Source organism: Zootoca vivipara, chromosome 12, assembly GCF_965207765.1.
Source record: "Zootoca vivipara chromosome 12, rZooViv2.hap1.1, whole genome shotgun sequence".
In the NCBI taxonomy this organism is placed as follows: Eukaryota; Metazoa; Chordata; class Lepidosauria; order Squamata; family Lacertidae; genus Zootoca; species Zootoca vivipara.
This window is the reverse complement of record NC_142595.1, coordinates 40453403-40479764: the sequence shown is the minus strand read 5'-3', so window position 1 is coordinate 40479764 and position 26362 is coordinate 40453403. Positions and strand designations below refer to the sequence as shown.

Here is a 26362-nt window from a genome sequence, read left to right as displayed (position 1 = left end):
TTCCTATTTTCATCTTTGCAATTGCCTGGTGTACCTCCATTTAAATACTTCATCTTTTCCTGACTTACCATGGGGATTTTCTTCCCTTGTAGATATTTCGTTACCTCTTGTTCTGTTTCCTGGCCTTTGTTATATAATCCTTTAAAGAATTTCAAAAAACCCTCTTTAATTTTCTCCTCTGTATCTAATGCCTGCCCTTCATATACTATTTTGTTCACATATCTTTCTTTCTGTTTTTTCTTTATTTGCCAAGCGAGTAGTTTTCCTAGCCTGTTCCCGCTTTCAAATGTTTTTTGCTTCATCCACTTTAATTTATTCTCTAACTCCTCCGACAAAAGTGTAGATAGTTGAGACTGCAATAATTTGGCTTTGTTTTTTAATTCCTTATCCCTTGGATTCTTGTTTAATAGCCCCTCATTTAGTTCTATCTCTTTCTGTATCTGTTTTAACTTAAACTCCTTCGCTCTTTTCTGTATTATATTCTGTTGAATGTAGAAGCCCCTTATGTATGCTTTCCCCGCATCCCAAACCGTTCTTATATCTATATCTTGAGTCATATTTATTTCAAAATATTCCTTCATTCTTTTTTGTGCCTCTTTTACTATTTTTTCATCATTTAATAACCACTCATTCATCCTCCAACTTTTATTCCTTCTATTACTCCCTTTTAACTCCAGCTTTATCGGATTATGATCTGTGATGGATTTTGGCATTATTTCTACTTTAGAAATTTTTGTCATTAAAATTTTTGAGACCCATATGGCATCGATTCTGCTGCAAGATTTGTTAGCCTCCGAATAGAATGTATACTGTCGCACTTTATCATTTTTCACCCTCCATGCATCCTCCAATCCGTGATCGTCCACCAATTGGAAAAAGGCCACTGGTAACCTTCCTGATTTTAATCTTGATTTAGCATTGTTTGGGGATCTGTCCCACTCTACTGATGTCACCCCATTCCAATCCCCCATTAATATCATGTCATCATTGTTATAATCAGCTAATTTCTTTTGCAATTTCTCAAAAAAGGGTCCTTGGTTCCCATTTGGGGCATATATTCCTACTAGGAGTAATTTCTTATTTTCTTTAGTTACTTGTACCCCCAATATCCTTCCCTCTTGATTTTTAAATTTACATTCAGCTTTTAATTTGGGATTTATATACATGACAACTCCCCTTTTTTTTACCTTATCTGAAGTTATATATTCTTCCCCCAATCTTTTGTTAATCAAAATCCTTTCATGTTTTTGTGCGATATGTGTCTCTTGCAGACAGATCACATCCCATTTTTTCTTTTTTAATATATGTTCTATTTTGTTTCTTTTTTTCTTATCATTCAGACCATTTACATTCCAGGATATTATTCTAAGCTCCATTTCTTATACTCACTACAATCGAAGATATTTAATCACTTTATTTGATTACCTTACAGAGTCACCAACAGAAATTCTAAACCAAAAAAAAGCAAAGTCAATTATAAAATGGTTCTTCGTTTTATGTTCGTTTTACGTTGTTTCCCCCAATCTCTCTACCTCCTCCTCTCCTACTCCTTCCTCTTCCTCTCTTTCCGGATCCCCCTCCTCCCCCAGTTCCTTTTTGTATGTTCTTCTAACCTTCTCCATCGTGTCCACTGATCTGATAACCTTCCTTGTATCTTTAATGGTGAAGGACAGACCTTCCGGGACTAGCCATTTGAATCTGATACCTTTCAATTTCAGCGCATCTGTTAAATCCTTATATTTTTCCCTCTTCTTCAAGATGCGCTTTGGAATTTCTTTATATATAATTACATTGTGGCCATCTATTCTCAATCTCCGTTTTTGCAATATCTTATCCTTTAGCAATCTGGAATTCAGATACACCAGACAATCTCCTGGACCCCTATATTGTTTTTTCCCCTCCGGTCTTACTCTAAATATTTTATCCACATCCATGATCAGATCTTCTTCTTTTACACCTAGCCATTCCGCTAGTTCTTTTATCAATTTACTCATGATGTCCTCTCCCTGCACCTCCGGAACGCCCCTAAATCTCAAAATTAACTCCCTCTGATACATTTCCAAAATCGCAATTTGGTCCAGGATTTCTTCCTGGGCCTGCTTCAATTGACTCATTCCCACATTAGTGGTATCTTGGTATTTCTTTAAATCTCTGTTCTCTTGCTGGATTTTCTTTGTAATGTCTTTCATCATCTCCTCTTGTTTCATCACTTTTGTATTTACTTCCACCACTGATTTTTCAGTCTCCATATTTTTGATTGTTAAATCCTTTATCTGTCCTGATAAGTCCGTAATTATTTTCGAATTTTGTTCAATTAATTTAGAATTCTGTTCTATTTTGAGTCCCATATTGTCCAATTTGTCATTCAATGTTTTATTCATGTTTATTATCAGTTCTCTAATATCTGCATTAAGGTCCATTTCCGGAGTGGATTGTCTTCTCGCCAGAGCTGCTGGGATTGTCATTTGAGATTGTCCTTTTTTGGTTGATGTCATGGTTCTTCCTCTATATACACAATGTACAGAATTAATCAATTGCTGTCCCCACCCTATATTGATTAATTAAATACCACCTTATCCTTCCCCCCTTTTTGAAGGTATCAAAATCCCCCCTGCAGCTAAAACACACAATATCCCACCTTAAATCAAACCACAAATTTAATTAACTGATCTCTATCATTAATTGATTAATTGATTAAATAATCTTTAATTAATCCAATCTAATTATCCAATCTAATTGATCCAATCTAATTAACCTTTCAAACTTTTAATTTTATAAAAATAAAATAATTTTCCTTTTTATCAGTTAAAATTCTTAATTATACACATTTAATTATACACCTTGATTCCTGGGAGTTTAGGGGTAATCACACTCTTAATTCATCCTTTTCATTCCGATATATATAAAAAGAAGAGAGAGAGATACATTCAATACATTAGATTCAATACATTCAATTCATTTTACAGCTCATTCAGTTCCCTTGTCCCTCCACTGGGTGTCTCTGTGAGAGCGTTTCTCCAAGTTTCTGTGAGATTCCTATTGCGTACACTAGACGCCACTGTGTTTTCCTTCCACGTCTGTAGTATGTATAAACTCTATCGTTCCTCTAAGCAAGAAGAAGGCGGAAGTGTGCTCAGCACTTTTTAACTCTCTTTCATCGCCATTAATCCTTTATTTATTTATTTATTTATTTTCTCGGCGCTCAGTATGATGGCATTGTGTGGCTCCTCCGGAAGTTTGGGTGGAACTGGATTGGCCTCCTTGTTTCAGATGATGACAGTGGAGAAACCTTCCTTCGTACTCTTAGACCAAGGCTTTTCCAAAATAATCTTTGCATTTCTTGGACACTGGTGATCCCACTAGTGACAAAATGGTTACCTAATGAGCTACTTCAACAAAAACTGAGACCAATCATGTTTGCTCTCACACAGAGGCAGATGAATGTGATTCTCGTCTATGGAGACAGTCAGTCTCTAGAGGGTTTGAGACTGGTTTTAGTCTCCTGTGAGGTTTTATCTATGTACCCTGTACAGAGGGTGTGGATTACAACAGCTCAATGGGATTTCACTGCAGTGCTGGCTGGAGACAAATTCCCTTCCATATCCTTCAATGGCACCTTGACATTTACACTCCACTCAAATCCAGTTCCAGGGTTTCACGACTTTCTACAGACCATAAATCCATGGCAGTCAAATCTTAATTTCATCCAGGAGTTCTGGGCCAGTGCATTCCTCTGTTCATTCTCAGATAACAATCTAATTGAGACACTGCGGGAACACTGCACTGGGGAGGAGAAGCTGGAGAAACTCACTGGACCTGTGTTTGAAATGGAAATGTCCAGCCAGAGCTACACCATCTACAATGCCGTCCATGCAGTAGCGCATGCTCTCCATAGCATGTATTCATCAAGAGCCAAACAGAAAGTACTGGTTGAGAGACGGATGCCGCCCTGGCAGGTACTGCCAATTACTCTCCTCAATGTTAGAAGCAAATGTTATTATTACTGATTTGTATGTTGCACAGCTGAGACCTGGCATGGAGGAGAGGCCTTGGGGATTTCCCCTGGTGAATTCTATCATTGGGAGGGACATTATCTCAGTTAAAGGCCACATGCTTTGCAAGCTGCACATTCAAACTCTTGAAATTAATCCATCCCAGGATTCTCCTACTTGGGCTGCACAAGAGGCAGGGGTGTCCTCTGGTGTCAAAATTGGGTTGAAACCTCGGATGTATGCCCTGTAGCACTGTGGCAATTCAAAGTCGACAGTTCTGGGCTACAGAGACCAGTTGTTTGACTCAGCACATGGCAGTTTCACATATTAATTGGGGAATTTTTTTGAAGTACCCAATATATATGATAAATTGTAGTAAGAATACAAAGGTCCACTTTGCAAATGAGAGAGAGAGAGCGTATTAGCCTCCAAGGATTGTGTTGTTGTTTTTCCCTGCAATCTAGCTTCACTCCTTCCTGAAGAACATCCACTTCAACAACAGTGCTGGGGAAGAAATCTCTTTTGATGAGAAGGGGCAGCAGGCAGGTGGCTATGATCTCCTCAACTTGGTCACATTTCCCAATGAGTCTTTCCAGAGAGTCCGAGTGGGGAGGGTGGACCCTCAGGCACCCCCAGGAAAAGAGTTCACAGTGGATGGAAGTGCCGTTGCATGGAATCCCAAGTTCAAGCAGGTGGGTGGGACTATTTCTTATTTTAATCATCATCTTTTATTAGAAGATCAGGAGATCCAGGAAAACAGAGATGGCTACAAAGGAGAGGTGTGAGGAGACAAGCTCTGGTACTTACTGATGAAATACTATCTTTGTTACTTTGTTCAAATTTGTTGATGCAGAGCTAGTTTGAAGCTAATTTGGAGTTCAGGGATAAGAACAAAGTATTTATGAGTAAGGAATCTGCAAGTGTTTAAAGCTCTTGAAAAGGGCCTGTTGTGCTCCAAAATGTGTTGTTGGGAACAATGCGGAGCCTAGGTAGAAAGAAAATCACCTACCACCTGAAGTGTGTGGTCACTAATGTTGAAGGACGGAGTGGCTGGCGATATCCTGTGCCAGGATGTTGGTCTCCATCAGGCTGATTGTGAGGCCAAACTCCATGCAGGCTTGGCCATAATGTGTGGGATGAAAGCATCCCAAAGGCTAAGGAAAGAGCTGCTGCTCAGAAGGCTATGGAAGGCTATATGTGTTGTCATATGCCTGAGGCGATTGATTGGTTGATTGATTGATTGATTGATTGATTGAATTTATATATAACCCTATACCCAGAGATCTTTTTTTTAATCATTATCCATCATCATCATCTTTTATGGATGGATGGATGGATGGATGGATGGATTGAATGAGTTTATATACTGCCATATAACTGGAGGTCTAATACAAAGATGTATTAGCAATGTGAACGAAGCCTACGTGCATTGTAGATTTTATATTTATTAATTCTTATTTGAACTTTTAAAGAGAGTGTCTTGCATAGTTTTATAGGAGGAAAAGGGGAACTTCTTAACGGGTCAAATGACCAGGGCTATCTTCCGCATAACTTTAAAAATGGGAACGAGAGTTTAATTCCCACAAAATGGTTGGTGAAAACTTCCTTGGAGAGGACTGTCAAGGTTGTGTGATCTGCAGAGAAAATATGTATAGCAACCATATTAAATATCTTTCATCACCAACAACCAGAACTAACTCATGATGGTCCTTCATTCCCTACTCCTGCACACCTAAGAAGGAGAAGAAGCATTTGCTGCTGGGTCCTTATCTCAGCTCTCCTCTCCCTCCAGAAGGGAATCAGGCTTGGGTTATGAGGAATCAATCTATCAGGAAGGAGAATGTTGGCACTAGCTTCTCTTTGCTATTCATGCATCTGCTGGGCTGGCCAAATAGTCTGGGGACAGCAGAAAGAATCTTTATCAGGGGGCCTGATATTTTCAGTCCTGTGACCTTTCTGCTGCATATAGATGACAATAAGATTTATTCCACTCAAAATCTCTTGCTTGTCATTACCATTAGATGCTGCCCATTTCCACCTGTGTTGAGAGCTGCCACCCTGGACAGAGTATGTTTGCTCAGCAGGGAAAGCAAATGTGTTGCTATGACTGTGTTCAGTGCCCTAAAGGGAGGATTTCAGTCCAGAAGGGTAAGTGAAGGAACCCAAGTCAACTGGAATTCCCATCTTCCTCTCCAACACAGACATTCATGTCTTAGTCTTATTATGTCTGCTTATCTACTGTCATGGATCCCAAGCACATGTGTTTATATTTTACTGATACATATTGTCCTTTCCTCTCGCCTCCTCTTTCAAGAGTATATTGTGTGAAAGTACATCCACATGGGAGTAACCACCATTGAAATCAGGATGACATACATCTGGGAAGAAATAATTAGGATTGCACTCCATAGATTCCCTTTTGTCAGCATTCAACCTGCAGCCAACAGATTTTCATCTTCACTTACTTACTAGTAGAGCTAGACATGTTTAATGGGAAAAGACTGAAATCAATCAGTATACCGCAACCATGACAAATAAATATGAATGGATTAATTAGTACAGCGGAGATGCTCATGGAGGAACCATCACTTAGTTGAAAAAATAGGCTATGGTTCAACAGCTCAGTAATATTTTTTGTGCACAGCATAATAGACAGTATCAATAAAATTAATTTTTATCACTTCCAGAAATGCTAAAAGCATGCTTCTCACTTTCAGATGCAGATCAGTGTGAGAAATGCCCAGACGATCGCTACCCAAATGCCTTTCAGGACCAATGTGTTCCAAAAAAAATAAGCTACCTATCCTATGAGGAGCCCTTGGGGGTGATTCTGGCTTCCTTGGCTCTCCTGCTTTCTCTGGTCACGCTTGTTGTGATGGGGACCTTCGCTCTGCACTGGAACACTCCCATTGTCAAAGCCAACAACTGGGGAATCACCTGCACCTTGCTCTCTTCTCTGCTTCTCTGCTTTCTCTGCTCCTTCTTATTCATTGGCAGGCCTACAAAGGTGACCTGTGTCTTGAGGCAAACCGTCTTTGGCCTCGTCTTCTCCATTGCTGTTGCTTGTGTGTTAGCCAAAACCCTCACTGTGGTTTTGGCATTCATGGTCACCAAGCCTGGAAACAGCATGAGGAAATGGCTTGGGAAGAGGCTGGCAGGATCCCTTATCACCTTCTGCTCTCTCATTCAAGCTGGCATCTGTGTTGGGTGGCTGGCATCCTCTCCCCCATTCCCAGAGTTTGACCTGCACTCCCAGGATGGGAAAATCACAGTGCAGTGCAATGAAGGCTCCGACATCATGTTCCACCTTATTCTTGGCTACATGGGTCTTTTGGCCATTGTGAGCTTCTCTGTGGCTTTCTTTGCCAGGAAGTTGCCTGATACTTTCAATGAAGCCAAGTTGATTACCTTCAGCATGCTGGTCTTCTGCAGTGTTTGGCTGTCCTTTGTCCCCACTTATCTGAGCACCAAAGGGAAATACATGGTGGCTGTGGAGATCTTCTCCATCTTGGCCTCTACTGCTGGCTTACTGGGTTGCATCTTCCTCCCCAAAATCCACATCATTATATTTAGGCCAGATATGAACAGTAAAGAGAGGTTAGTAAGGAAGAAGGATGACCATAATTGAGAAGGTGAAAGAGATGCCATTAGCCAGGGACCTTAAATTTGTTTTTATTTCCCTTCTTGCATCCCATCCAATGAGTTCATGGTGGGATAGACTGAGAGATGGTATCTGACCCATAGTTGAATGGGGATTTGAACCCAGTTTTCCTAGCTCATAGTACAACACAGTAATCACCACATTTATGTTGAGACCATTTTATTAATAATAATCTCTGGAAACAATAACATCAGCTAGAAAGATATAGAATGCAATGCCTAATAAAAAATAGATTCGACCCCTTTTCCTATTAGAAACCCAACTTTAAAAAATCAGGAAAAGATGGTGATATGCAAAAATTGGATGGAAGCGGGTATATTGACTTTGGATCAATTGATAGATGATGAAGGTGAATTTTTAGCATGCTGTGTTTTATGAGATAAATATCAGCTAATGGATGTAACCAAATAGTAACACCTACAGCTTCAACATTTGTTAGCAGCTTTGTTTTGGCCAGCAGCATTTTCAGCTTCTGAGACACTTTTTTTAGAAACCCTCTCTCTCTCTCTCTCTCTCTCTCTCTCTCTCTCTCTCTCTCTCTCTCTCTCTGTGTGTGTGTGTGTGTGTGTGTGTGTGTGTACACACATACACACACACACATAAAAACAAAAATCAATTTGATATGCAGATATTGATATATATAAATGAAATAAAGGAGGCTCCTAAACTACTGGGCAGTGTTTAAACTTATGTTACAGGAGTGTCATTGCACCTTAAATGATGACTTGTTCAACAGGAAATATTTGATTTGTATTAACTAAAGCAGCATTTTGTTTGAGATGTAATAAGGATAATGCTTCTTTAAAAACACATGTATTTACAATGTCCTACACTTGGGAGAAGGCAGTGGATTGTATAAATATGACTGTAGAGAGAAAGCTGAAGTTCTCAGAGGATTATACTCTTTAGAACTGCATATCTACCATATGGAATTTGCAGTTGGACAATGTGAATGGATTCTCTGTGCCCTTACTATGGCCAGGGTTCAAATCCCCATGCAGCCATGAAGCTCACTGGGTGACCTTGGGCTACTATCTTGCAGCAAAACCTACCTAACAGGGTTGTTGTGGGGATAAAATGGAGAAGGTAGATAACCACATGTGCCACATTTGTGCTCCTCGGAGGAAACGTTGGATATACATGTAATACTAAATAAATAAATAATAACCCACACCATCCTCCTTGGGCCCAGAGGTCCCCAGGCAATCAGAAGCAATGATCCTAATTCTCCTTGGTGGCAGCCTTACATCCTTAGACTATTCCTAATTTGACTCCCTCTGAGGGTTTTGTCCCTACGCCACCAACACTGCACTTGAACCATTCGCTCACTATTTATGTTTGCTGTCGGTTTCTCCACTTGATTCTTCCATTCTTCTCTGGCTTAGCAGAAAGGGGTGGGGATCATCATCAATGAGACAAGTTTCATTTTGCCTCACATCTTCAGGTATATGGAGCATTTGAATCCTGCTGCTGCTTCCAGGTGAGCTAATTTTAAACCTAAAGCAGAAGATTCTGGTACAGATGTTTTCTTTATTATAAGGGGAAATGCTTTGTCTACATGATCAGCATATGCAGTACAAACTGGCATGTGTTTTTACTCATAAGTAAGAGGGACCCAGGTGGCGCTGTGGGTTAAACCACTGAGCCCAGGGCTTGCTGATCAGAAGGTCAGCAGTTTGAATCCCTGTGACGGGGTGAGCTCCCATTGCTTGGTCCCAGCTCCTGCCAACCTAGCAGTTCAAAAGCACTTCAAAATGCAAGTACATAAATAGGAACTGCTACAGCGGGAAGGTAAACGGCGTTCCCATGTGCTGCTCTGGTTTGCCAGAAGCGGCTTTGTCATGCTGGCCACATGACCTGGAAGCTATACGTCGGCTCCCTTGGCCAATAATGCGAGATGAGCACGCAACCCCAGAGTCGGTCACGACTGCACCTAATGGTCAGGGGTCCCTTTACCCTTTACCTTAAGAGGAAGTAGGTGTCAAAGATCAGATACTGTTGACATGCTATAAAATAAGTTGATAGCCTTGGCCAGAGCCCAGAATCAGCTGTGGGTCAATAGTAGTCCTAAACCAGGATTTCCCAAACTTGGGTCTCCAGCTGTTTATGGACTCCCACCATCACTAGCTAGTCAGGGATAATGAGATAATGAGAAGTATAATCCAAAAACAGCTGGAAATCCATGTTTGGGAAACCCTGTCCTAGACTGTTACTTATGTGCCACCCACATCACCAACTTACTATGAGACATGTCTGGAGTGTAGGTTTCCACAGAACTTTTGGCAGGAAGGGGCAGGAAATATGCGGCCCTCCATGTGCTGTTGGACTTCATCTCCCATCATTCCCAGCCAGTGTAGCCAATGATCTGCAATGATGGGAGTTGTAGTCCAGCAATACCTGGAGAGCCACAGGTTCCCTATCCCTGACTTACAGCGTAACAGGGTAGGGGATGTGGAGTGGCTGGAGGCGGCAAGAGACTGCTAAATTCACACCTCAAAGGCTTCTATTTGTCTTTGTCAGCAGTTTTTGACTGTCTTGCAGCAGTTGACAGCCATGCAATTTTGTGTGACCTATTTCTTATTTCCTTCTGATCCCACTGGAGATGTGTGAATATACTGGAAAATGTCCTGTTTCTGAACATGGGGGTTCCAGATCATGGTTCATCCTCTATGAATTTGTCTTCATGAATTTGACCTTTGGTTAACACCCAATAAATTTATTCATCTGGACAAGTCAGCACTATCAGACACATGGAACTGAAGAACCAGTCAGCACTTCAAGATTTTATTTTGGTCGGCTTATCCAGCTCCCCTGAACATCAGAAAATCATATTTTGGGGGTTCACTTTAATCTATGCAACTGCTTTGTCAGCCAACTTCCTCTTCATCTTCACTTTAAGCACTTGCCGCAAGCTCCACACCCCCATGTATTTCCTGCTCATCCATTTGTCCATAGCAAACATGTTTTGTATCTCGGTGACAATTCCCAAGATGCTCCAGACTACTTTGGCCTCCAGGAAGACCATCTCATTTCCCGGCTGCATAGCCCAGGTCTACTTTTTCTTGTGGGCTCTGGGAACAGAGATATTGCTGCTTTCCTTTATGGCCTTTGATCGCTTCATCGCCATCTGCCACCCTTTGCAGTACACAGTCATCATGAGGAGGGAAATGTACATTGGGGTGGTGGCTGGAGTGTGGGTGGTGGGGATGATAAATTCTGCCGTTCACACAGGGCTTGTGCTGCGCCTTTCCTTCTGTGACTCCAACGTCATCAACCACTTCTTCTGTGACTTGCCTCCTTTGCTGATGTTGTCTTGCTCAGACATCAGCCTCAATGAAACCATGGCTTATGTAGCTGATGCAGTCTTCTCCATGGGTAGCTGTTTGCTGACGTTAACATCATATTTGTTTATTCTGACAACCATCTTTAGAATTAAATCTACTGAAGGGAAGAAGAAAGCCTTCTCCACTTGCTCTTCCCACCTCCTTGTTGTCAGCTTCTACTTTTCCACCATCATCTACACATACATCAGGCCTACCTCAACCTCATCCCCAGAAGAAGACAAGGTTGTTGCTATCCTTTATTCAGTGGTGACTCCTGTGCTCAACCCTGTCATATATTCCTTGAGAAATAAAGAAGTTAAAGAGGCACTGAAGAAGCTCACAGGTAGATCCCTGCTGAGAGTTAGTGTTGGATAGTGGTGAGTGCTGGACTTTGACTGAGAGGGACTTGGCTTTAAAGCCTCACTCAGCCACTGAGTGCTTTCTCTCATCTAAACCTATCACATTGGATAAGGTTGTGAGAGTCATGTACATTGCCTGAAGCAGCTTGTAGTTTAAAAGAAAAAAAGCAATACCTAAATAGATAGAATCATAGAATCGGATAGTTGGACCTGGGATCTTTGGTATGGAAAGCCTATGCACTATCACTGAGCCATAGCCCTTCCTAATACTAATTGGGAAAGTAACAAAACTAGACTTGGTGGGTTGCTGTAGGAATATTCCTAAGTGTGCAGTATAAATAATACTATGATTAATCATACCACAGAACCAAGGGATATAAAACCCAGACACAGCAGTGTCTTCCTGAGGGAGATTCATTTGGCCAATGTGACTGATGCCTGGGGAAAGGCCCAACCGGTTACAATAGAGCAGTGTTTCCCAACCAGTGTGCCTCCAGATGTTTTGGGACTACAACTCCCATCATTCCTGACCACTGGTCTTGCTAGCTAGGGAAGATGGGAGTTGCAGTCCCAAAACATCTGGAGGCACACTGGTTGGGAAACACTGCAATAGAGAGCATGTCCCTGTAAATCTGTATCCGTAAACTAAGCTTCAATGTTTATTAGAACATGGCTGTGCAATTTCTTAGTTACTTAGTAGGCAGGGTGCAATTTCCCTACATCCCTGCTTACTAAGTAACCTTCAACACAGCTCAACACAGAGCTGGCTCATTTACTGTCGTGTATGTATTTAATTAGGTAGGCAGGCAGATCATTTTATATACCGTTCTATATTTCAAAGAAACCTCTGAATGATTTACATGATCATAAAAACATTATCAAAAAATAATAATTACTCCACATTTTATAGAAGTGCAAAACACTTGGATAAAACAACCTCTTAAAACAATAGTATAAATGAAAACAACTAATATAGGTGGACCAGAATAAGTACTAATAGTTCCAAAATGTAGCAATACAACAAAGATAACAGTCCCTACCAACCAGGTATGCAAGAGTGTAGCTTTTAATGTTTGGTGTTCTTGTTGTTGTTGGGTTGTTTCCTGTGTTTTTGTTGGAAGCTGCCCACAGTGGCTGGGGCAACCCAGTCAGATGGGTGGGGTATAAGAAATAAAAAGTTGTTGTTGTTGCTGTTGTTGCTGTTGTAATGTTTAAAGGGAGCAGTAGCACTCGAATCTTCTGTCAACTCCCCAACTTAAGCTCACACTACATGGTGAGGCAAAATTACACACTCTCTTCCCTTAGAGCTCCCTGCTCTCACCATGGAGCACCCAGAGTCATTTCTTCCCCCCCTTTGCTGCCTCCAGGTGACCATTCTTGTTAAATGCATCTATTTACATGATTCATGAAAAACATAAATAAACAGTGATGCATGGTGATGTGGCAGTTGTAGGACTCCAGAAGATGCAGCTATCAAAAAGGTATATGGTGGAGAGAGAGAGACCTTGACAGAGAGATAAAGGTGGCCAGAGGATTGTTGAAGCTGGGTGGATGAGAAAGAAACACGAATGGCTCTCCCCATATCACCCCTTGCCTTCAGCCTCTCCCATTTTTTCTCATCATTCTTTTTTGATACCCCTTTTATGCAAGCACCTTCCTTTCACTACATCTGCTGTTTTTCTCATTTAGATAGTGCTTTAACATGAAAATGCAGCACACATCACATCAGCAAATAACAGAATAAATGTCATTAGCACCACTTCAGGAATTTTAACCAGAACACTTGATCCCATTGGCGTGTCATAAACATAGCCAGGCTCTGGATCTGGGTCATGCACTCCTTTCTACATAGGTTTCCACAGCACGCGCACTCTCTCACACACATATTATTGGTGGGAATCTGATCGGTCAATACAAACTTGAACCCACAGTGGACTGAAGTCAAAAACCAACGTTCAGCACCATGGAGAGCTGCCCAGGAAGATTCACAGTTCAACCATCATATTTGGCAAGCTGCTTCGCTCAAGTGAAGGTCACCTCATCATCTAAATTAACGAACCTAAGTTGTCTATGTCCCTTAATTTCAGTAGGTCTACTCTGACTAGCATTGGACACAGTCTATTGTTATTATTATTATTATTATTATTATTATTATTATTATTATTATTATTATTATTATTATAGCTTCAATATAGGCTTACATTCGTTAACTTAATAGATGTCTGGTGGATTTTCTAAATGAAGCACCCACACTGCAACTTGCACAATGAATGAAATGCAAACTTTGGGCCACCACACCACATACCCACCTACACACATGAACCTCAGCTGTAGGGTCCAAATAGGATAGCCCAGTCTTCTCTTAGAGTTTTCCTAAGCTACACCTCCTCTGCAGCTACATCCTCTATCCCAGACCACACCACTCACCAGCCCTATTTTTCACCCTTGTTGGGTGTGTTTGCCTGGCTGGAATGTGTCTTTCTATTTTGATAAAGCTCCTTGCATCCCTGGATGGATGATAGATAGGCGTGTAAGAGTGTTCATCGTAACCAGCACACTGTCCAAAGGCAAAATTAACAATCATTGCTCCAACCACTTTTACCCACCACTGGCATGTAGGCCCTGGAAGGTTGCTTGGGAGGGAATGTGACCTTGGGTCTGAAAAATATTCCCCAGCCCTACACAGAATATGTCCAATTCTTCCCTTGCCTGGCTTAAATCAGTGGCATTCATTCTCCTCTTTTGTCATTTCCATGTGGGAATTCTTGCTGGAAACTGCATTTTTCAAAGCATGCCTAAAAGGACCCATTAGACTCGTATTGGAATTACAAGAAAGTTATTTGCATCTCTTCATTTAATTTCTCTAGAGGTTAATTAAAACTCCCCATTGATTCCACAAGGACAGTGCTCAATTGATCACTTTGGAGCTTCGTCCCTGTAGTGTTCAATTTTAGATCAGAAATCAACTTGGAACAGAGAATCACTAATGCAATCCCTCGCAGCCTATCAACTATGAGTACCATATGGTAGTAATGACTCCTGCTTATGTGTCCTTACACTGTTATGCCAGAGTTAGGACACGTAAGCAGAAGTGCTTGTCTAATTAAACATGCATTTGTGAATTTGAAAACCCCACATCAGTGTTCCCATCTGCATAGTTGCCAAGTTTTCCCTTTTCTCGCGAGGAAGCCTATTCAGCATAAGGGAATTTCCCTTAAAAAAGGGATAACTTGGCAGCTATGCATCTGTGAAATACCCATCCACAGGATCACCTTACACGGACTGCCTTTAAAGATGGTTGAGAAAGTACAGGAGCTCAAATACTGATTTGGGGCCAGGCTGTTTGAATATATTACGCAAATATTGTACCATTTGCGGCCAATATGAGAAGAATAAAGGACTTACTTTATGTCAAACTAAAAGACAAATGGTTCCATCCCCTTTTCAGAATGAGTTGTGCCCCTTTTCCCAGAAGTTTCACCTTTTCATATAAATTTTATCAGAGTTCAAGGAGACATTTCAGCCAAGCAAAAAAACAGTTGTGGTATGAAGTAGGACCATAAGCAGGGAGGGCTGGAGGAGGGTGGCCCAGAGAGGGTCCCTGGGCCTGAGGTTCCCCACATCTGACCTAAACTCTTTTAAGGACAGAAGATTACAGAGAGAGACATTTTCAAGACTTTATCAAATGCCATAACTGAAGGTGTCAAACCAATATTAATTGAATGAGAGTTCCACAATTTGGGGCCACCACTGATATGACCCCCATCTCTCACACTCACCAATCTAACGAATTCCAATGATACAGTATGAGTGCACTGGACTGCTGGATAGCTTAAGGTTATTGAGTGTTTAAAAGTTTTAAATTGTGTTCTTTTTGTAATGTCTCTTATATTGTTTAGTTTACATATATTACATTTGCAATGATATTTCCCTGAAATGCCAAATAAAAGATCTGTGTCATCAATTAATTAAACAGCTTGGAATTTAAGTGATGGGAGCAGCGGATAATATCAAAGACATGGCAGTGAAAAAGAGACCTGACAGAATTCAAATACAAAAGATTGGCTTTCTGTAGCTCCAAGCATGGAAAAAAATGGAACTCTGCCCATCAATTTTGTATGGTTCATCATCACAGTGGCAGGATGTCTGCTCAGAAACCAAATACTTAATGGATTCCTTCCCCAATCTTCCCCCTGCCATTTGTTTACCAAATCCTACTGCAATTAACAATGCCTTTGCCTCATGGCTTTGCCAAGAGAAAATCCACCAAGTCCCTTTAGAATTCTGGACCTAATGGGGATTTAAAAGCCCCTTTTCTAACCATGCTTAGTACCATGATGTTAGCAACCAACAAAGTATCTGAAGAAAGATCTTCTCCAGATATAGTACTAACTGAAGAGGCATTGCAGCAAAAGAATCTTCAGTGCTTGGACTTCCCAATGAATGGTGCAGAAGTTCCAGTTTTTTTATTCAGTGGACATTTGTCATCTACCTGAGAATTATCAGAAAGCTAACAGAAATGTAAGGTCTATCTACCATAGGTTACCTAAGGGTGTGGTTGTTTGATCAGCTGGCTGGCTGGTTCCTTCGCTCATAAAAGGAAGGAGATGGTGTTTACATGGTTTTTAAGTAGAAAATTGGTCAACGTATTGTGGGGGGCTTTTTGTTATGTTGTAGGGAGCTATTGTGTAATTTGTTTGTGGAGATGGTTACACATTACATGCCCGAGAGGACTGTACATTAGTGGAAATTTCCATTGTTGTGTCAAGGAGATGGTATAGAAAAAATGTTTTTGGTTTACGAAATATTTTAGCACATGACCTCAAAATTCTCCAACAGGGATCCCTACTCAATCGATAGATCAATCGATCAATCAATTATTTATTAGGTGATCACAGGCTTACAAAAGGCGTGAACCTGGAGTTCATTTGAGTCTTCCTCACTATCTGAACCAAGCACTGATAGATCAGGATAGTTCAAATTATTTTAAAGGTGCCTAGAATTCCAGAGAAACCACATTTAGACTTGAAAGGAGCAATTCTGACATATAAGCCTGAGATCCAGACAAAAGGGAATACAGTACTTATTCACACAGTGCATTGCTAAGCTATGGAATTTCCTACCACAAGGTGTGGTAACCTGGGTGGCTTTCAAAGGGGCTCAGACAAATTCATAAGGCTCTCCACACTGACCTTATGGGTTGTATGGCTCTAAATACCAGTTGCTGGGAATCACAAGTGGGGAGAGCTCTGCCGTGCTCATATGCTACTTGCAGGCTTCCCGTTGGCTGGTCACTGTGGGAACAGGATGCTGGATGAGAGAGGCCTTTGGTCAGATCCAGCAGGACTCTTCCTATGTTCGTATGTCCAACAAGAGTTGATCTTAGGTTAGTTGCAAGACTGCGAAGTCACACAAAATGCATTGTTCACAAATACTAAAACTATTATCCCTTGCATACTTTTCCAAGGGATTGGCTCCATTGAACTCAGCGGGACTTACCGGTAGGTAAAGGTAAAGGGACCCCTGACCATTAGGTCCAGTCATGACCAACTCTGGGGTTGCGGTGCTCATCTTGTGTTATTGGCCGAGGGAGCCGGCTTACAGCTTCCGGGTCATGTGGCCAGCATGACCAAGCCACTTCTGGCAAACCAGAGCAGCACACAGCAACACCGTTTACCTTCCCGCTGTAGCGGTACCTATTTATCTACTTGCACTTTGACGTGCTTTCGAATTGCTAGGTTGGCAGGAGCTGGGACCGAGCAACGGGAGCTCACCCCGTCGCAGGGATTCGAACCGCTGACCTTCTGATCGGCAAGCCCTAGGCTCTGTGGTTTAACCCACAGCGCCACCCGCGTCCCTCAACGGGACTTACCTCTGAGTAAAAACAGAAAAATCAGGATGTAAATCTTCTATTTGACATAGCTAAGGTACTTGAATTACAGGTTGGTACTCATTTTGCAAGCATTCAGTTGATGCGTGACCTCCAACATTTTGGACCCAGAAGAGGGCAGAATGGGGCGGAACAGGGTGTAGCAGGGCGGGTGGGCTTATGTGCATTCCACCAATGCACACGGGGGCCACAAACACGATCGCACACAAATCAGGGGTTGCCTGTAATTCTAACCCTCGTCTCTTTATCTGCAGCTCTTGTTATGTCTCCAGGATCCCCTCTGGATGATGACATGAAAAGAGGCAACCAGTCCTGTTTGACCGAGATTGTGTTTGTGGGCTTCTCAGACTTCCAGAGCATGCAAGCTCTCCTTTTTTTGCTGGTACTCATATTCTACTTGGTGGCATTGATTGGGAACAGCCTGATATTGATCATCACGGTTGCCGAGCCTACCCTTCACACACCAATGTACTTCTTCCTCTGGAACTTGTCCTTTTTGGAAATCGGCTACACCACATCCATCATCCCAAAGACGCTTGAACATTTACTGTCAGAGAATCAGACCATATCCTTTGTAGGCTGCGGGATTCAGATGTATTTCTTTATTTTCTTTGGTATTACTGAGTGTTGCCTTCTTTCCGTCATGGCATTTGACCGCTACGTCGCCATCTGTAAACCTCTGCAATATACCTGCATCATGAGCCCTAAGGAATGTGCTCTGCTGGCTTCTATTTCATGGGCCATTGGTAGTTTGGTGGCTTTGGGCCAGTCCATTTCTATATTTACTCTTCCCTATTGTGGCCCTAACAGAATCAACCATTTTTTCTGTGATATTCTGCCCGTTTTGAGACTGGCTACCACTGACACCTTCAAGAATGAAGTGGCAGTTGCTACGGTAACTGTGTTCTTTATCCTGGTACCATTTTTGCTCATCCTGTTGTCGTACATGCTCATCATCGCCACCATCCTAAGGATGCCTTCAGCCAAGAACAGACGCAAAGCCTTCTCCACCTGCTCCTCACATCTCATTGTCGTTTCTCTTTTCTACGGAACTGTCACTTTCACCTACGTTCGACCCAAATCAGTCTATTCCCTGGACAGCGACAGGATCCTTTCTCTCCTCTAAACAGTAGTGACACCATCATTCAACCCAATTATTTACAGTCTTAGGAACAAAGAGATAAAAGCTGCTTTCAAGAAATCAATGGCAAGGAAGGGAGGTGTTCCTTAGATAATAATCAAGCTGTATCAAACCAATTCCATTTATCTGTTGCACTACAGCAGGAATCCATTGATAATGTATTTTTAAATTGTTATAACCTGCCCAGGGACTTTATAGTGAAGGACAGGTAAGAAATTGAGATGATAAGAATAACAATAACATTTAAGGCGTTTATATACTACCTAATCATTAGCATCTGTAAGGGGTGTATATAAAATAAATCACAGAGAATCTATATATATATAAATGTAAACTGGGTATGTTCCTTCATCTCCTATGTTCTACAAAACCGCTTGCCCAATACCATTGAAATTTGGACACAAAGTCAAATGTGACTGCGCGACTGTCCCCAGACTGTTTTCAAACACAGATGTGTCAGCTACGCCAGGTAAAACCCCAAAAACTCCGTGTTCCAGAACTCACAAATCATCCACAAGTGCATGCTGGGAGCACAGGAGAGATTGCAACACCCTCTAGTGACGACTACACTGGTAATACACCTAGGAAACCTACCCTCTCCACAGGCTCGGCTTTATAGACTAGGCCGCTTTCCAGACTAGGCTGAGTGGAGGTAGGGCGTTGCCTGGGGGGAGAGAATAGGGGCCAGGAATAGGTAATGGATTGGAACAGGGTGTGGGGGGGAGACACAGGGATGAAACCTGCCCTCTCCACAGTATCTAAGCTCGGCTTTGCAGACTAGGCCGAGTGGAGGTAGGGGCCTGCCTGGGCGGGGGATGGGGGGCCAAATAGCTCATGGGTCGGGACAGGGTGGGCCCAAGAGCAGGGATGAACCAGGGGAGGGGGGAGGGGGACAGGGATAGGTAATAGGTCGGAACAGGGTGGGGGAGACACAGGGATGTGCCTATGTAAACATAACACACGAAAAACAGGGGGATTCTGAAGGTGAGGGGAGTCTAAAGTGGGACTCTGAGGCTCCATTTAACAAACTGAGCCCCCACAACGCGTGGCAGGGCCAGCTAGTAAACCAATAAAACTGAACAGATGCCTGAACATTCTCTTAAGACACCTGCAGGAATAAGGATATCTTTGTCATGCGGTTGAGGTTCAGCATGGAGGGTGGCTAAATAATAATGGTGGGCGGGTGGGCAGGTGTGTTGCAATGCATCTTTATTCCCTTTCCTCCACCTCCCAGTGGTTGCCAGTGATGACTCCAGGCTTTGGGGAGTCCTGGGAGAAGATGCTCTGAATGGATCCGTCGCCCCCTCACTGATATCCTCATTGCCTACTCACTTGCCTCCTCTCACCTCCAGCCACACAACCACCCAGAAACAGCATAAGGCAAGTGGAGGTTGCTGCCCTATTGCTTCACTAGTGTCCCTGTTTGCAGAGTGCTGGTGGTGACCAGGAAGTGACAGTGAGCAACAAGGTTTGGGGACATCAAGGGTTACCAGTGCCTCCTCCCTCTGGAATGTGGGCCTCAGTAGAAGCCCAGGGATGCTGACCTCTGACACCAGTCCTAAGAGTTTCTCTTGGATTTAGGAGTGGGTGGGTGATACTTCCTTTGTTGGTTGGTTTTTGTTAATTACATTTATATCCATCCTTTTGTATCCAGGTGGTATGCATGGCTGGACCCATCAAAGAAGCATTTCAGCTAAACACATTGCAAACTTTGTATGAGAAATCAGGTTAGCAAAAATGGGACTCCACAACGCCATCCGGTGTCACGGTGTTGGAATGCATAAAGGGACCCCTGACCATTAGGTCCAGTCATGACTGACTCTGGGGTTGCGGCGCTCATGTCGCGTTATTGGCCAAGGGAGCCGGCGTACAGCTTCCAGGTCATGTGACCAGCATGACTAAGCCGCTTCTGGTGAACCAGAGCAGCACGCAGAAACGCCTTTTACCGTCCCGCTGTAGCGGTACCTATTTATCTACTTGCACTTTGACGTGCTTTAGAACTGCTAGGTTGGCAGGAGCTGGGACCGAGCAACGGGAGCTCACCCAATCGCGGGGTTTCGAACCGCCGACCTTCTTATCAGCAAGCCCTAGCCTCTGTGGTTTAACCCACAGCGCCACCCGCGTCCCCCTGTTGGAATGCATAAACAACACATATAAAGAGATGTTTCTTTGTCAGTGTAGCTGAGTCCCATGTTTCTCCCACTTCCTCATTTTATCCTCACAGCAAACCTGTGAGGTTACGTTAGAGCCCAAAGTCACACAGTGAGCTTCATCACTGAGTGGCGATTTGAACCCTGGTCTCCCAGGTGTTAGTCTGGCACTCTAGCCATTACACCACTCTGCTGTACAGTATAGGCGGTGACCATTCTGCATGTGTTCAATTGACATGTGACCACCAACGTGGGTCATTTTGGGCCTGGAAGAATGGGGGCAGAACAAGGGCTTATGTGCACTCTCCCGATGCATGGGGGGGCTAGGAACACAACCCCCATGCAAATTGGGGCTTGCCTGTATTATTTATTCCCTATGATGCATAAGAGCATAACTACATGTTAGGGAGAATTGAACTCAAAGAGGGTATGCTGTTGGCTTGGTTGATTCCTCAGTTCAGGAAGGCTCTGCATTGGAGCTGGGAATATGAGAGCTGTGTCTCCAGCAGTTAAGCAGCTCAGACTATTAAAAATTGTCACCAACCTTATTATAGATGGAATAGAAAGAATTCTGGTTTCACTAATATACCAACAGAAGTATTTATACCACTGAGATGCAGTGCAGCTCTTTAATAAATAGAGGTTGATGGGGGGATGACTCAATAAATATCATCATCCATGCTTTGTTCCACACGCAGTAGGATCCAGCATGAGCTTGTACACACATGTGTCACTGCATATGTAACCCTGATCAGAATAATTTCTTCCACTCTCCGCTGCAAAACAAGTATGGGGTTTCTGCATGACCTTCCATGTAATGTGATGTAATGTCTTGCCTGTGATGTGATGCCAAATATCACAAAAGCTTTCAGGAGGAATGTGGTAGACATTGGAATGTGTGCTCAAGAATAAGAATTGAAATTGGAATGAAGAAATCTGCTAAGATTAGTAAATAGAAATTATGAACAACCAGGAAGAGGGGATATGAGGAAGTCACTAAGATATTACCAAGGGATTAAAAATAAGATGAGTGTCTTTCTTCTTTTTTGGTTTTCTTATTTTCCTTTTTGTTCTTTTTTCTTCTTTTTTTGCTTTTCTCTCTCTCTTTCTTTTTCTTTTTAGATTTTAAGGCAATTATGGAAAACTAGTTGGGTGGATACCCGCCTCTACTTTTCCTTACCATCCTGGGGCCTCTAGTGGCAGGGGGGGCTCGGGGGGGAGGAGTGGGGGGAACTCAATTACATAATGGATTGCCTTTGACTGTTCTCTGTTCATGGGGCTCTCTTGTGGCAGAGGGGGGCTCGTGGAGGGGAGAAAGAAGAAGGTAGAATGTGTTTTGTATGTCTTTCTTTGCTATATAAAATCAATAAAAATTATTTTATAAAAAAAAGCTTTCATGTTCCCGAGTTGCTCCTTTTAGTTTTTTGGGTTTAGTTAATCTTCTCAAACTATATTTGTTTATGTCACAAATTGTGTTGTATTTGTGCATTTTTTTCACAATTATCAGCAAAATATTGTTACGTGCACCCCAATCTCTCCAAGCAGTGAGAGATTTCAGAAGTGCCAGTGGATCCCTCAGCCTTCTACATACATAGGTGCCAGCTCCCTGGGGCCCTGGGTGCTCAATCACCCACAAAATTCCTCATGAAGGGATCGAGCACCCACAAATTTTAGTATCAGGGCCATGCACACTTCATGACACCCATGGCCCTGGGCACCCACAGTCACGGGGCCAAGCTGGCACATAAACACAGCTCAAAGAATTTTGCTGCACTAATAAGTGTTCTTCAGTCAGCTCCAAACTTCTGAGTCTTTTTCCACATCTAGAATAGGGGTTTGTTTGGTTTCTTAGCCAATTAAATGAAAGTTTCTGAAATGCTTCTTCTGCTCTCAGAATCAAATCAGTGGATTGTACCTATTTTCAGACCTGAAATGTAGAATTTCATCTTGAATGAGCACAGTCAATTTCACTCCAATCCCACGGAAGCACTAGAATGATAAATGACACATCATATTTCAAAAGAAACAAGATAATTTTGAGATGCAGGTGAATTAAGCTCCAGCCTCATAACGCTTTGCCCAAACCTGGGCCTTCCAAAGGAACATGATATCTTTTAAAGGAGAGGTCAGAGAGAAAACTTTTTTCAGCCAAAGGGCCACATTTCATTGTGGGCAACCTTTCAGGGGGCAGGTGCAAGTGATAGGCAGGTCAAGAGATGAAAGTGATCTGCGTAATGGATATGAATCTTATATTTGCACAGTAAGTGGCATTCTAGTCACACAAGGCATAAAGGTTTCTTCTACACACATACACACCACATTCCAGCCAGCATTATCATTACACTTCAAGGTCACATTCTGGCCAGGCAAAAGTGCTTGAGAGGGTACAAACATGGGAACCTGAGCCAAGTGGCCTGGGGAGGGATGGATGTCCTGTATATAGAGATGCCTGAGATTCCACACTCCTCTCTTCAAGACAAATATAAGGGTTGTATCTAGTGCTGGTCCGACTCAAAGCAGAGCCATTGTGGCCAGTGGACATGACAGACTTTGGTTCCTTCATTTCAATGGGTCTACTCTGAGTAGGACTTAGGTGGCCACAGTCCTAAGTAGCCAGACGTCTTAAGCTACAGTTCTGTAAGTGGATAATTTAAGAAGCACTTTACTCAAAGCATTCTGCACCTCCCTGTTTCTCAGGCTATATATGAGGGGATTGAGCAATGGAGTCAGGACTATGTAGAAGAGAGAAAAGACCTTGTTCCAATCTCGCATTGCGTCCGTTCTTGGTAACAGGTAGACAATAATGATCGTGCCATAGAAGATGGACACTACCATGAGGTGAGAGGAGCAGGTAGAGAAGGCCTTTTGCTTTCCAACAGTGGACGGGATTCTCAGAATGGCTCGTATGATAGAACTATAGGAAGCCAGAGTTAAAACAAAGGGTGGCAGGGAGCACACTCCCGCCAGAAGAGTAGTTACCAGCTCCATCATGTGGGTGTCATTGCAAGACAGTTTTAACAATGGGCTGTAGTCGCAAAAGAAATGGTCTATTGTGTTGGGACCGCAGAAGGTTAATTGCTGGGTTAAACATATTGTTAGGTTAATAACCAGCAAACTGATTACCCAAGCCCCTGCCACTAGCTGAACGCAGGTTTTGCCATCCATAACAATCACATAGAGCAACGGCTTGCATATTGCCACATACCTATCGTAAGACATGGCAGCCAAGAGATAACACTCTGAAACTACCAGGAAACCAAAAAAATAAAACTGCATCATGCAGCCTGCCACAGAAATGACTTTGCCCTGGTAGAGGATGAGGCCAGCAAGCATCTTGGGCATAATGTTGGAACTGTAGCAGATCTCTAAGCAAGACAGATTTCCCAAGAAGAAGTACATAGGTGTGTGGAGGTTGTGGTCTGATACCACCAGCACAATGAGGAGGATGTTGCCCACCATGGTCGCAATGTAGATCGCTAGGAAGACGAAGAAGAAGAGGAGATCCAGATGGCCCAGATTCCCAAATCCCAGCAAGATAAATTCAGTAAGGATTGTATGGTTTCCGAAGTCTGTTGGGTTCATGGTAGTAGCTTGAACCTAGGAAGATCATGTGAACATATGAACGTAACCTAGACCAGGGGCAAAGAACCTGTAACTCTCCAAATACTCCTGAACTACAACTTTTATCAGCCCTGACAATTGGCCAAGTTGTTTGGGGATGATAGGAGTTGGAGTCCAACAGCATGACACTTTTAAGAGAATGAGTGTGGGACTGGAGAAGAGAGAAGGCAAGCCTTCAGCTATGAATAGGACTGTGTCGTGGTTCAACACTTGCATTGCATAGGCTCTGACTGCATATCAAAGGAATGAGTAAGTGGGTTAACATAATGTAGAATTATTCAAGGTCCGTGTCCTAGAAGACAAACAAAATGAGCTCATGTTCAGAATCATTCCATTGGCCAACCCACCTGGTTTGCTCTGTACCTAACTGAGACACTCTACCCTCCCCATAACTAGCAGTAGTTAAATAACCTACCCAAAAATTATCAAGCAGCCACAAATGTACTTGATTAACAGAGGCTGCAGAATTCAACCTTACTTGCTGTGGAAGAATGTCCAGCCCTGTTTACAAGATTGGAAGCAAAAAACTTGGAAGTCAAGACCACCCAAACATCAGATCACATAATGCGGTCTGCTCTATGCTAGTTTGTTCCATTTCATCAAGATCCTCTTTCACCCTTGACTCTTCATTCACCATATATGTCCTTCCTTTCAAGGAAAGTCTACAGCTGAGTCCTTCCCAGTCATGGATTCCAACTAATTCTGCATTCCCTTCTCAAGCCACACAAACACCGTTCTCCACCACATATGGAGCCAGTGGTGTAGTGTTGGGCTAGGACCTGAGAGCCCAGGTTTCAAATCCCCATTCAGCTATTAAACTCACTGGTGACCTTAGGCCAGTCACCAACTCTCGGTCTAACCTACTGCACAGAATTGTTGTCAGGATACTATCGAGAGAGGAAGAGCCATGCATATCACCTTGAGCTCTTTGGAGGACAGGTGGGAAGATGGTAAGACTTTCTGCATCTTAATATGGTTGATGATTGGATCTTGGAGTGTAGGGGGAGAAACTCACCCACATCAGAGTTCTTTTCCCATGTCTTTGCCTGATGTGCTTGACTTCAGCTCATACCTCAAGATCTTAACCATTACACAAGGAAATGAAAAGCATGTGGGGGGGGGATAGAGGTTCTTAGTTGTCCTTTCCTGCTCAGATGTACTTTGTGGAGAAGATTGAAGATAAATTTCACCAGAAGTCAAAAAAAGCACAAATGCCTTAGACAGATGCAAATGGGATGAGAGGCACAGGCGGTGACAAAACAAGGCTGTGCATTTTTCAAAGCCCTCCAAATGATTCACTCACAATCTGTAAATATCCATTCCTGCCTGCTTTTGCCATGGGTTCCTGTGACATTATCTCCTTATGGAGCCATTAGCTATATCTTCCTTCAACAACTTCCTTTCTTTCCCAGTTCTGTCCCTAATTTCCAGATCCTTCACCAGCCCGATCTTTTTGTCTGCTACTATATCCTCCAGGGTGCAATTTTCATCTTCCTGGTCTTAGAAGTGCGGCTCTCGCTTACTGCAAAAGGACTTCTCCAAGCTTCGCCAGTCTTCTTTAGGCTTCAATCTCCTTAATGGTCTCAAGAAAGGGAAACTGCTTGTATTTCTTCCCCTCAAGCAATTCTTCCTTCTGACTCATTATTTCCCTCGCATTCCACAGGGGATATGAAAGCACACTTTAAGGGCATTTCTAGAACACAAGGAGAAAGAACTTCTTTTCACACAAGGACTATTTCCCCTTGTGAGAAACCTTCCCATGACTGCAGTGGCGAGAGGCGAAAAATAGGCAGAGCAACTGATGGGACTTTGAACTTTCTGCAGTCTGCTGCATTCCAGCAATGCAATCAAAGGTTTTGAATACAGACACATCCATGCAGGCAAACAACAGAGATTATCACTGTTCAAGAACAAACTTGAGTCTGGAAACAGCATTCAAAGCGGATGCAGAGCATATTATTACTATTACTATTATTATTATTATTATTATTATTATTATTATTATTATTATTATTATTAATACCCCGCCCATCTGGCTGGGTTTCCCCAGCCACTCTGGGTGGCGTCCAACAAAATATTAAAATACAATAGTCTGTTAAACATTAAAAGCTTCCCTAAACAGGGGTGCCTTCAGATGTATTCTATTTTTTTAAAAAAATAAGTTTTTATTGAGCATCAATCTTTATACAATTCAACATAAACAATAAACAAATAATCTATAAACC

General features: G+C 42.6%; 4 protein-coding genes across 4 annotated transcripts; 3 read left to right on the top strand and 1 right to left on the bottom strand.

Annotated features, from left to right (window-relative positions):
• Positions 1-838: 838 nt before the first annotated feature.
• LOC118095546 (vomeronasal type-2 receptor 26-like) lies at positions 839-7620 on the top strand. Its single transcript, XM_060281257.2, has 5 exons — positions 839-886; positions 3207-3956; positions 4457-4684; positions 6014-6140; positions 6710-7620. The coding sequence occupies exons 1-5, from the start codon at positions 839-841 to the stop codon at positions 7618-7620; spliced, it is 2064 nt and encodes a 687-aa protein (XP_060137240.2).
• A 2783-nt stretch (positions 7621-10403) lies between these two features.
• LOC118095545 (olfactory receptor 13G1-like) lies at positions 10404-11351 on the top strand. The gene has a single exon (XM_035136795.2). The coding sequence runs from the start codon at positions 10404-10406 to the stop codon at positions 11349-11351; it is 948 nt and encodes a 315-aa protein (XP_034992686.2).
• Positions 11352-17517: 6166 nt separating this feature from the next.
• Positions 17518-18456, top strand: LOC148684009 (olfactory receptor 10A4-like). The gene is given in 1 exon segment (XM_088654738.1): positions 17518-18456. A coding segment is annotated over 1 exon segment (939 nt).
• Positions 18457-23138: 4682 nt separating this feature from the next.
• LOC132592958 (olfactory receptor 11A1-like) lies at positions 23139-24098 on the bottom strand. The gene has a single exon (XM_060281256.1). The coding sequence runs from the start codon at positions 24096-24098 to the stop codon at positions 23139-23141; it is 960 nt and encodes a 319-aa protein (XP_060137239.1).
• Positions 24099-26362: the final 2264 nt, after the last annotated feature.

Coding starts and splice junctions, on each gene's coding strand:
- LOC118095546 (XM_060281257.2), top strand. CDS start 839: ATGCATCCTCCAATCCGTGATCGTCCACCAATTGGAAAAAGGCCACTG. Junction 887..3,206: donor CAATTGGAAAAAGGCCACTG/GTAACCTTCCTG, acceptor CTCGGCGCTCAG/TATGATGGCATTGTGTGGCT. Junction 3,957..4,456: donor GACGGATGCCGCCCTGGCAG/GTACTGCCAATT, acceptor CCTGCAATCTAG/CTTCACTCCTTCCTGAAGAA.
- LOC118095545 (XM_035136795.2), top strand. CDS start 10,404: ATGGAACTGAAGAACCAGTCAGCACTTCAAGATTTTATTTTGGTCGGC.
- LOC132592958 (XM_060281256.1), bottom strand. CDS start 24,098: ATGAACCCAACAGACTTCGGAAACCATACAATCCTTACTGAATTTATC.